A 12,512-nucleotide genomic window follows, 5' to 3' on the forward strand; every position below is an offset into this window, starting at 1 on the left:
AAGGTAAGTGGCTTACAATTGTCCCAGTGTATTTCCAATGACTGTCTTCACACTAGCTGTGAAGCTGTGGGACACACACCCACCACACCACTTGCATCATTTCCAAGATCAGTGGGCAGGTAATTTTTCTGGCCATAGCTTGGATGATGCATGCCACACTGGGACTCCTGCCTTTGTGCTCTTGTCTCCAGAGGCCTGCCTGCTGCCTACCAATCTCCCACACCTCACTCTGACCCCAGTGCCTGACTCCTTAACTCAAGGAACCATCAGACTGTCAGTGTGTTCGGATCACGCCTTGCAGACAGGCACAGCTTTTGGCGAGAACAAGCCCATAGCAAACAAAGTCAGCCAGCCTGTGTGTCTCATCTGGCACTGCATCTGGTGTGAAATGACCTTTAGGGTAAGCTGCAGTGTGTTTAGTTGCAATGAATAAAGCTGATGTGTGTTTGGTTAAGTAAGGTAAGTTTAGGTTAAGCTTATGTGTGTTTGGTTAGGATAGGTTAGGTGAGGTTGGCAAGTGTATGGATGTATCACTGAATCACCACCACCACCACCACCACTTACCGTCTTACTGGGCAGCTCCAACTTAAAGACCTGAGTATCGTTGACCACCTGTTTGTACGCCTTGTCCCGGGCGGTGAGGAAGTGCGGGTCCTCATCAAACGCCTCACTCACCAGCCGACTGAACCGCTGGAACAAGTCAAGCAGCTTTTCCACGTACTGCTCAGAATCCTGAGGGAAAAAGGGAGTGTGAGAGGCACTGGTGAGGCCAAGGTGTGAAGAAAAGTGAAGTTTGTGGACTACATAACATACTCTAATCTTATCTAACCTAACCTAACCGAACCTTACCTAATCAAACCCAACCCAACTTAACCTAACCTAACCAAATGTAATCCAATCTCATTTAACCCAACCTAATTTATATTTATTATTTTATCTATCCTAATGTCACTTAAAAAAAATGAATAAATAAAACTAATCATACCTAACCTAACCTAGTCTAGTCTAAATTCCAAACTAACCTAACACAAACTAATCTAATCTAACCTAACCAAATGTAACCTAGACTTCATCTAATCTAATCTTTGTAGAAATAAATGAAAAAAAAAAACTAAAGTAATGAATAAATTAAGAATAATTTAACCTTGTGCAGAGAAATAAAGAAATAATAGTGACTCCCAACCACCACCACCACCAACCTCAAAAACACCACCAAAACTCTAAAACAACACCAAAACCCTTTCACACACCATCCAATCCTTTTAAACACCACCACTTCCACCACCACCAAAATCCTTAAAAACACCACCAAAACTCTTTAAAACACCACAAAACCCTAAAAAAAACACAACCAAAACCCTTTAAATGACCATTACGCTTTCAAACACCATCCAATCTTTCTAAACACCACCAAAACACTTATAAAAAAACACAAAAACCTTTTAAAACACCACAAAACCTTTAAAAACACCAACAAAACCCTTTATAAACCACAAAACCCTTCTAAACACCACTAACAGCATCAGCATCATGACCACCACCATCACAAACTTTAAAACACCATCAAAACCTTTAAAACATGAACAAAACCTTTAAAAACACCACCAAGTCTTAAAAACATAACAAAACCTTTAAAAACACAACCAAAACCCTTTAAAAGACCACTAAACCCTTTCTAAACACCACCAAAAACCATCCAATCCTTTAAAATACCACCACCACCACCACCACCACCACCAGCAATGTCACCTGAGTAATGGTGTCGGCGGCGGCCACCATGTCAGCCAGGCCGGCGGACACGATGTGCTCCTCCATGGCGTCTAGCATGGGCTGGATCCCGTCCGGCACGCGACTCATCAATTTAAACATCAACTTCAACTCTGCGGCAAAGAATGGAAGGATTGGTTACTTGTTGGTAGTGTTGCTGCTACTGCTACTACTACTACTACTACTACTACTACTTCTACTACTATTGTTAGACTTGCATCCGGCTATCTAATTATAAAACTAGCTACTAAGGAACGGAAATTTTATTACATATTATTATTATTATTATTATTATGCATTGTTATTACTGCTTCCTTGATTTATTTTGCTATTACTACTACAATTACAACTACAACTGCTACTACATACTACTACTACCACTACTACTATTACTTCTACTATTACTACTACTACTACTCCAATATCCTTACTTATCTCATTGGACCTGTTTGGGGATGGGCATCTAAGTAGGCCTTTTAGTTTAGTCTTATTGCCCTTCACTGCATCTTTCTTTTTTTTTCTCTCTCTCTTTTTCTACTTGGCACTTTCATATCCATCCTTTCTCTCTTTCTCTCTCTTCTTTTTCTAATTTAGGTTTTAGGATTCACATCTTATTCTCTCTCTCTCTCTCTCTCTCTCTAAATTCTCCCTCTCCTTCTCCCTTTTATCTTCATTCTCTAACACACTTTTGTACTTTCCATCCTCTTCTCTCATTCCTTCCTTCTTGTCTCCCAAACACAGAATAGATTACTCTTTCACATCAACAAAAAATAAAAGAGAGAAAAAAAATGGACACTCACTAATCTACAGCTAACTCTCTTTCAATGAACATAAAAAAAGAATCGCTCGTGTCTTACTGTCTGTCTCATTGTTCTTGATCATCTGTGGGCACTCTGCAAGGATGGTGTCCCTGAAGGTGGTGACCAAAACCTCCACACAGCACTCATTCAGCTGCAGAAGGCCCAGGAGGAGGAGGAACCAAGGAGAAAAGTTAGGTTAGTGTTAGATTATATAGCTGTGGTCTCATTTTCTAGTGTCATAAGTTTTTTTTCTGGTGTTTATTTATCCTGTCTTGTTTTAAAAGGGTGCAGTGGAAGTTATTGGGGTTTTTCAGGGTTCTATATAGTTTGACAGGGTGTAGTGAAAGTTATTACGGTTTTCAAGGGTGTTTTTGTGGTTCTAGGGGTAGTTTGACAGGGTGTAGTGGAAGTTATCAGGGTTTTCAAGGGTGTTTTTGTGGTTCTAGGGATAGTTTGACAGGATGCAGTGGAAGTTTTTGGAGTTTTCAAGAGTGTTTTTATGGTTCTAGGGATAGTTTGACAGGATGCAGTGGAAGTTATTGGGGTTTTCAAGAGTGTTTTTGTGGTTCTAGGGATAGTTTGACAGGGTGCAGTGGAAGTTATTGGGAATATCAAGGGTGTTTTCATGAATCTAGGGATAGTTTGACAGGCTGCAGTGGAAGTTATTGGGGTTTTCAGGGTTCTATAACACATTTTCTTACATTCTTAGAAAAGTGTACAAAGTGACATTTATGAGTCATCACCACCATCCAAACACATTCAAACACCACCAAAACTCTTTAAAACACCATCCAACACCTTAAAACACCAAAATCCCTAAAAACACCCCCAAAACCCTTTATAAGACCAGTAAACCCTTTAAAATACAATCCAACCATTCTAAACACCACCAAACCCTTTAGATCACCACCATATCCTTTAAAATGCCACCAAACCCTTTCAGACACCACCAAATTCTTTCAAAACACCACTGAACCCTTTTAAAACACTACCCAACCCACTTACATTCTGTAGAGAGCCACTGAATGACTCGAGGTACTTCTCCCCCCTCTGCTCCTCCTCCCTGAGCTTCATCTCGGCATATTTCATGTAATTCTGCACACCATTGGCCTCCAGGTACTGCGGCGCCTTCACTCGGTAGAATGCCTTGGTTGCCTCAATGTATGCCTGTGGGTTAGGTTAGGTTAGGTTAGGTAAGGTTAAGTTGGGTCAGGTCAGGTTAGGTTAAGTTAAATCAAGTTTGTTTAGGTTGAGGGGAGGAAAGGTTAGGTTAGGTTAAGGTTAAGGTCAGGTTAAATTAGGTTAGGTTAGGTTAGGTTTGATTAGGTTAGGTTAGGTTAGGTTGGAGCATGCTAGGTTAAGATAGGTTAGGTTAGGTTAAGGTCAGGTTAAATTAGGTTAGGTTAGGTTAGGTTAGGTTGGAACATGCTAGGTTAAGATAGTTTAGGTTAGGTTAGACTGTGGTTCTACTTAGGTTAGTGTAGGTTAGATCAGGTTTGTTTAGGTTGAGGGGAGGATAGGTTAGGTTAGGTTAGGTAAAAATTAAATTAAAAAAAAAATAAATAAAATAAATAAATAATAAGAACAAGAAGAATAAGAATAAGAAGGAGAAGAAGAAGAAGAAGCAACAAAAAGAAAAGAAAAGAAAAGGAAAAGAAAAAGAAAAATCAGGTTACAAGCCCACAAAAGATCAGGTTAGGTTAGGTTAGGTTAAAAGAATGTTAACCTCCAGTAGAACGCCTTGGTCTTCTCAATGTATGCCTGTTGGTTAGGTTAGGTCAGGTCAGGTTTGGTTAGGGTCAGGGAAAGGAGATTAGTTTAGGTTTGGTTTGGTTTGGTTAGGTTTGGTTAGGTTAGTTTAGGTCAGGTCAGGTTTGGTTAGGGTCAGGGGAAGATTAGTTTAGGTTTGGTTTGGTTTGGAAATAAATAAATAAATGAATGAAAAAAAAATAATGTTTGGTTTGGTTGGGTTTGGTTAGGTTTAGTTAGGTTGAAAAATATAGATTTACGTAAATGTTGTTCAAAAATATGGTTATTTTGAAAAGGGTGAGGTTAGGTTAGGTTAGATCTGGCTTGGTTAGGCTGGGAATGAGGAAAAGTTATGTTATGTTAAGCCATACTTTCCACCTCCAAAGAAAGTTAGATAACGAAAAAAAAAAATAAAAAATCTCTCCTCCACCTTCTTCGGTCTTTTCAAAATTCTAACTTCAAAACGCTAACCCAACCTATTTTACCTTTTCAGAATTCTAACTTCAAAATTCTAACTTCACCTAACCCTTCAAAATTCTCTGTAAATATGCATTTTTTTGTCTTTATTCTACTTTCCCTCCTCCTCCTCCTTCTGTCCATAACCTAACCAACCTTTTCAATATTCTCAGTGTAAAAACTGCAGTTAATCCTCTCTAGTCTTTCTTCCCCTCTCCTTCCTCTTCCTCCTCCTCCTCCTTGCCCTCCTACCTCCTCCTCCTTGCCCTCCTACCTCCTCCTCCTCCACTCCCAAAGCAACCTATCTTTTCAAAATTCAAAATAAATAACCCCAACCCAACTCAACCCAACCTAACTTAACCCAACCCAACCTAACCTAACCTAACCCAACCTAATTTAATCTAACCTAACCTAACCCAACCCAACTTAACCTAACCTAACCTAACCCAACCTAATCTAACTTAACCTAACCTAACCCAACCCAACTTACCTTTTCAAAATTCTCGGTGTAAATCTGCAGTTTATCGCCAGAGTTTGAGGAGAGATTGACGTACGACTCCCTGACACCAATGACAAGCTGGGAGTCAAAAGCTTCTCCATTCCTCTCGGCATGCACCAACTTCATGGCCGAGTCCTGGAGGCGCTGCTTGATGTTGCTGAAGATTGACGCGTTCCAGCTGTCCAACATCAACTGTGAGGTGTGGATAGGGTGTTAGATGGTGTTCAATGGTGTTTGTGGTGTTTAGTTGGTAGTTTTAAAGTATTTGGTGGTGTTTTAAGGAGTTTAGTAGTGTGTGTGTTTGTGTGTGTGTGTGCGCCCCCCTCCACTCACCTTCCTCACAATGGCATCATCATTCTGCACCTTCTTGGACACGGAGGTGGTGGTCTTCCCTGCCAAGGCGGACTCCAGCTGGTTGAAGGGCAGGGGCAGGTAGCTACACTGCTGGAAGAACTTTCTCCACTCGGTGATGTACGCCTTCAGCAGCGCCTGGTTCTCATGCTGGTCCAGGACTCTCTGACGGGGGAGGAGGACCATTAAAGGAGAGAAAAGGAGGATTGGAGCATGGGAAAGGAGAACTGGAGGAGAGAAAAGCAGAAGAATAAATTAATACACCACTCACATCCTATTATTTCTCTCTCTCTTTCTCTACAAGTAAATATATACATCACTCATATACTCTCACTCTCTCTCTCTCTCTCTCTCTCACCGCCTGTGCGTGGGAGATGAAGTCCAAGATGTCATCCTGCAGGGCCTTCTGTACCTTGGGCGGACCCTTTTCGTCCCACAGACACACCTTGTGCACCGCCCAGAACAGGTCCTGCCACTCCGACCGACTCACACACTCCTGCCGCAGCAACTTCAGAACTGTGGGGCGCATTGTGGGCCATTTCTCCTCAAAGGTCACTGTGCCTTTGTCCTGTGTGGGAGAGAGAGGATGGGGGTGAGTGAGGTAGTGTGGGTAATATTTGTCACATTTCTACTGCTTTTAAAAGGTTCTAGTTAAGTTTGTGTTGTTTTTAATGTCTTCAGTACTGGGACACATTTTTACATTGAGTTTTAGGTGTGATTGGACCATTTTATTAACATTGGGAAGGGTCTATGGAGGTCAGAAGATTAATGGCCATAGTCTTCACTATTCTAATCCCTTCAGTTCTGGGACACATTTTTACCTTGAGTTTTAGGTGTGACATTAAGAAGGGTCTATGGAGGTCAGAAGATTAATGGGCACAGTCTTCCCTATTTTAATCCCTCACATAAGTTTCTGAAGCTGTATAAACTCATTAAAACTATTTTAATCCCTCACATAAGTTTCTGAAGCTGTATAAACTCACCAAATAGTAATGCATCATAGTACAGAAGGGGTTAAGGGTGTTTTGGTGAAAGGTTAACAAGATTTCTGCTTTTAGTGATAGAGTAGCAAGATTCCTACTTTCAATAGGCTCTAGTAAACTTACATAATGTTCTAAGGATGGTTTTTGTGGTTTTGGTGAAAGATTAACAAGGTTTCTACATTTAAAAGGCTCTAACCCAACTCAACTCAACTCAACTCAACCTAACCTAACCTAACCTAAGACAGAGAAGGATGGGTGAGGCATTGTGGGTACTATTTTTGTTGCATCTCACTACATTGCAAAGCTTCTAGTTCAGCTTGTAATGTTTTCTAGGATGTTTCTCATGGTTCTAACAAGACTAACAAGATTTCTACTATACAAACAGGAGAAACACTCTTGAGAACTCGGCAAATTATCTCTATGGCCTTGAAAAACAATCTTAGTGAAGTTACAAAGATCTTCAAGTGTGTTTCCAAGGTTCTAGTGACAGATTAGCAACATTTCTACAATAAGAAGAGGAGAAACACCCTTCAAAATCTTGCTAATCACCTCTGTGGCCTTGAAAAAAACAGCCTTAGTGAAGTTACAAAGATCTTCAAGAGTGTTTTTATGGTTCTAGTGACAGATTAACAACATTTCTACAATATGAACAGGAGAAACACTCTTGAGAACCTTGCTATTGGCAGTGTTGGTGAGAGGGCAGTGTGGTGGTACAAGGGATTGGATTATCAGTGTGTGGTGTTGAAGGAAGGATCAAGAAGGATTGAAAGGGATTGGAAAAGATTAAAAAGGATTAGAATAAAGAATTGGGTGTGTGGTATTGAAGGATTGAGGATTGAAAAGGATTAGTACAAGGGATTGGGTGTGTGGTATTGAAGGATTGAGGATTGAAAAGGATTAGTACATGGGATTGGGTGTGTGGCACTGAAGGAAGGATTGAAAAAGATTGAGATGGATTGAAAAAGATTAGTACAAGAGATTGGGTTATTAGTATGTAGGATTGAAGGAAGGATTGAAAAAAAAAATTGAAAAGGATTAATACAAGGGATTGGGCTATTAGTATGTGGTATTAAAGGAAAGATTGAAAAGGATTGAGATGGATTGAAAAAGGATTAGTACAAGGAATTGGGTTATCAGTATGTGGAATTGAAAAGGATTGAAAAGGATTAGTAAAAGGGATTGGGCATGTGGTACTGAGGGAAGGATTGAAAAGGATTAAAAAGGATTAGTAAAAAGGATTGAAAACTATTAGGAAGTGGTAAAAAAAATATAAATAAATAAATAAATAAATAAATAAATCTGGCTATTCATTTTTCTTCTCCTCCTCCTCCTCCTCCTCCTCCTCCTCCTCCTCCTCCTCCTCCTCCTCCTCCTCCTTGACTCACCATCCACAGTGATCCCATTATCTTGTGTTATCTTCAGTATCTTCACTACTATGTCTTCCTCTACACACACACACACACACACACACACACAAATATGGATGAATTTCTTTTCTAAATTTGTTTTTATTTTATTTTTCCGAGACGCATATAATATTTTTTGCTAGTTTGTGTACGTGTGTGTGTTTGTTTAATTTTTTTTCTATTGTGTACACTTTTCTCACTTTTTGTCTATTTATCTTTTTTTTTTTATTTCTTTCTTTCTTTTCAATGTCTATCTTTATTGTGCGTGTGTATTTTGAAGTATGTTTTCTCAGTCTTTTTCTCTTTTCTATGTGCGTATGAACTGAGTAACAAAACGCTCATGTACACTTCCGCTACATTTACGTACACGACACAAAGCCAAAATTAAGAAGATTGCCACTAGTTCTCCAAGTACTCCTTCAGAATTAACCCCTTCAGTACTGGGACACATTTTTACCATGAATGTTTGGGTGTGATTAGACAATTTTATTTACATTAGGAAGGGTCTATGGAGGTCAGGAGGTTAATGGCCACAGTCTTCACTATCTTAATCCCCCACAAGTTTCTGAAGCTATATAAAATCACCAAATAGTAACCAGAATGAATATAGAAATACATCATGGTACTGAAGGGGTTAACTATATAACTCTAGCTAATCCTAACATTTTAAAATTAATATACACCTTCTTCAGAATTACCTAACCTAATCTAACATCTTTATCAGACGAATGTAACCTAACCTAAATAAAAATACTCCTTTATTTGAATTAATTATCAAACCTAACATTTTCATCACAACATTCTAACCTAACCTTAATAAAAATATTCAGAATTATCCATCTTGCCTAACATTTTGATCAGAACAGTCTAACCTAATGCAAATCAAAATGCTCCTTTTTCAGAATTATCTAAACCTAACCTAAGATTTTTATCACAAGAATTTAATGTAACCTAAATCAAAATACTCCTTGGTCAGAATTACCTAAGCAACATTTTGATCAGAACAATTTAACCCATCCTTTATCAATATACTTCCTCTTATCAGTCACCTCACCAAACCTAACATTCTGATCACAACTAATCATTAATCTCACGTAACTTAACATTTTAACCACAACTAACATTTTAACCACAACTAACATTTCAACCTAACCTAACCTAACCTAACTAACATTTCAACCTAACCTCACCAAACCTAACATTCTGATCATATCTAATCATTAACCTCACATAACTCAACATTTTGACCACAACTAACTTTTCAACCTAACCTCACCTCACCAAACCTAACATTCTGATCACAACTAATCATTAACCTCACATAACTTAACATTTTAACCACAACTAACTTTTCAACCTAACCTAACTTAACCTAACCTCACCAAACCTAACATTCTGATCACAACTAATCATTAACCTCACATAACTTAACATTTTAACCACAACTAACTTTTCAACCTAACCTATAACCTCACCTCACCAAACCTAACATTGAGACATTTTACAATCCTTCCATCATCTACCCTATCCTATCCTAATTTTTTTTCCGACTGAACCCAACCTATCCTAACTTAACTCGAGCCTAACCTAATCATATCAAACCTAACTTAACCTTGCCTTACCTAATTGAACCTAACTGAACCTTACCTAACCTAACTGTATTCTCCATTTTAGTATGTTGGCCCACTCTGCCTAGTGTATATTTTCTAACTATCCTTCAAGCCTTACAGAACCCAATCCAGATCACCAAAAGACACAAAATGATAAAAAAAACACACTAAACACAAAAATATCACAAAAAATTTAATAAAACAAATTAAAATATAGAAAATGAGTTAATCCTACAGTAGCGAGTCTAAATGGTGACGCAGCCTTACACAAACTAATCCAAATGACAAGGAGACACAAAACGATAAAAGAAAAACACACTAAACACAAAAATATCACAAAAAATTAAATAAAACGAATTAAAATAAAGAAAATAAACTAATCCCACAGTAGCGAGTCTAAATGATGACGCAGCCTTACAGAAACTAATCCAGATGACCAAATGACACAAAAATCGTCAACAACACAGAAAACACACACATAAAGTCACACAGAAAACACACACATAAAGTCACTGAAATCTATAAAAAATCAAGAAATAAGAGAAGAAAAATACTTGATCCCACAGTAGCGAGTCTAAATGATGACGCAGCCTTACAGAAACCAATCCAGATGACCAAATGACACAAAAATCGTCCAAACCACAGAAAACACACACAAAAAGTCACTGAGATCTATAAAAACCAGCGGGGTTGATGTGAGCGAGACAAGAGAGGCAGACAGACTCCTCCCACAGGGGCGCCACGGGGTTAGTAGGGCACGGAGGGCACACAGGTACACTCACAGGCACACAAAGGGAGCAACTGCGCCTCTAGGTAACAAAGGGACAGTTTTGGAAGGCAGCCCAGAAAGGTGACAAGGGAGAGAAAATATGTAAACAAACAGCCACCTCTCACCTCATGTCTAGTTTACACTGTTCTGGGCATATTTTAAGGGTTTTGAGTGCATTTCAGGGTAGTTTGGGGTGTTAAAGTGTTTGGTGTTGAGTGTGATGGGTGTAGGTGTGGTGTACAGGGAGATATTGGGTGTTTTGTGTGTAATACAGAAATATTACGAACCTTCAACAACGCCGCCATGACATATTATTAATTTCCGTCTTTATTTACCTCTATTTCCATGGATTGATTTATTTTTACCTATTTATTGTGTGTATAAAAATTATTTATTAATATTTATTTATCTATTTCTAGTTATGACTCCAGAAATTACTTAACGAATTATTTTAAGCAAGGTAAAGGAGTATAGTTTTTCATTTGACTCCCCACAACTCAAGATTTTCCGCCAGATTTGAATTATTAAGAGGCGAGAGAGTGGCCGGAGGGATGAGAAAGGATGATAAATAGCGCGTCTCTATATAATTTCATGCCAGTGGGAGGAGATTTATATAATTCTCTTCTGTAGGTTTATATAATTCTCTCATGGGTCTATATTATTCTCTTTCAGAAGTGTATATAATTTTATTTCACACACTATATAATTTTTCTTTCAGTAGTTTATGTGATTCCCTTTTGCCCTTTTCTGACTGGCATAATTATCTTGTGGGTCTATATAATTCTCTCAGGTTTATATAATTCTTTTTCACACTTTTCATCTTTGTAATGTGTCTGTCTGGCTTTCTATATCAATGTAAGAGTGATAATCAAGCCAAGGGTAACAAAATCAAACAAAAAGGCCCATTTGGATGCTAGTCCCCAGCAGGCCTGAGAGAGTTAGCCATAAGAAAGGGATAAATGTCTTGAAACCACCTTCTTTAATCCCTTCAATACTGGGACACATTTTTACCTTGAGATTTGTGTACAATTAGACCATTTTATTGACATTAGCAAGGGTCTATGGAGGGCAGAAGATTAATGGCTACAGTCTTCACTATTTCAATCCCCCTCAAAAGATTCTAAAGCTGTATAAGATCACCAAATAGTAACTAGAATGAATATGAAAACACATCTTGGTGCCAAAGGGATTAATGAGTTCAAGTCACAAGATGGAAACACAGAAGCAGGCAGGGAGTTCCAAAGTGTACCAGAGAAAGGGATGAAGGATTGAGAGTACTGGTTAACTCCTGCATTAGAGAGGTGGACAGAATGGGATAGATGTGTTGAAACCTCCCTCTTCAATGAGTTCAGGTCACAGGACGATGGAAACACAGAAGCAGGCAGGGAGTTCAGTGTTGTGTTATAGGTGTTCTGATCTGACCTACACCACCACCTTTTGTTTGTCTGTGTTAGCAACTTAGCACCACCACACAGCACTACTCCTATAGTCGAACTACTTCAAAATGGCTCCTGTATAGATTGAGCAGTGGCAAATCACACACATGGAGGAGGTGGAGACTAGAGAAGGGGTTGATTTTGATGGCTAGAGCACTGGTACATCACACTAGTGGAAGAGGTGGAGAAGTGAGGCTGTCTTTGGTGGATAGAGCACTGGTACATTATACAAGTGGAGGAGGTGGAGAAGGTGTTGTTTCTGATGGCTGGAGCACTACTGGTACATCACACTATAGTCAGTTTACAGTAAAATGGCTCCTGGACTTCAAACAGTGCAGCTTACTGACAACCTAACTGATCTGATGTGAATAATACTTTTCTGTTGACCAAAGCACTCATTACAAGGACGGCTCGTGGTTTTCCTCAAGCTCTGACAACCATGCATTCCCTGGGGCACCATTCACACTGAGACCCACCAGCCTGTTTAGAGTGGACTATAGAGGAGGTAAAGTGAGGGTGTTTTGATGGCTAGATACACTCATTAACACAAAGGAGGTACTAACACTTCATAAAACCACAACATATAACACAAACTAATTTTTCTCACCACAAAAAATAGATGAATGAATAAAAGAGGCAACACAAAATCAAATAGACAAGAAAGGCATTGTGGGATATGAGCCAAT

At 38.9% G+C, this 12,512-nt stretch overlaps 1 protein-coding gene across 2 annotated transcripts in view; it reads right to left on the minus strand.

Moving 5' to 3' along the window:
* Positions 1-10,697, minus strand: part of LOC123501049 (cullin-5-like) — a 17,312-nt gene extending 6,615 nt beyond the window's left edge. Inside the window, exons 1-8 of one of the 2 annotated variants that reach the window (XM_045249627.1) lie at positions 7,991-8,464; positions 5,981-6,190; positions 5,605-5,787; positions 5,263-5,463; positions 3,573-3,734; positions 2,625-2,718; positions 1,750-1,880; positions 565-732 (exon numbers count right to left, since the gene is read on the minus strand). In XM_045249627.1, the coding sequence (XP_045105562.1) occupies positions 565-732; positions 1,750-1,880; positions 2,625-2,718; positions 3,573-3,734; positions 5,263-5,463; positions 5,605-5,787; positions 5,981-6,190; positions 7,991-8,008 (1,167 nt within the window). In that variant the 5' untranslated portion in view covers positions 8,009-8,464. Of the gene's footprint in view, positions 1-564; positions 733-1,749; positions 1,881-2,624; positions 2,719-3,572; positions 3,735-5,262; positions 5,464-5,604; positions 5,788-5,980; positions 6,191-7,990; positions 8,465-10,677 lie in introns of those variants that run through there. The other variant, XM_045249628.1, reaches the window with a different exon arrangement.
* Between the last annotated feature and the right edge of the window lie 1,815 nt (positions 10,698-12,512).

This window comes from Portunus trituberculatus, chromosome 8 (genome assembly GCF_017591435.1).
Source record: "Portunus trituberculatus isolate SZX2019 chromosome 8, ASM1759143v1, whole genome shotgun sequence".
Lineage (NCBI taxonomy): Eukaryota > Metazoa > Arthropoda > Malacostraca > Decapoda > Portunidae > Portunus > Portunus trituberculatus.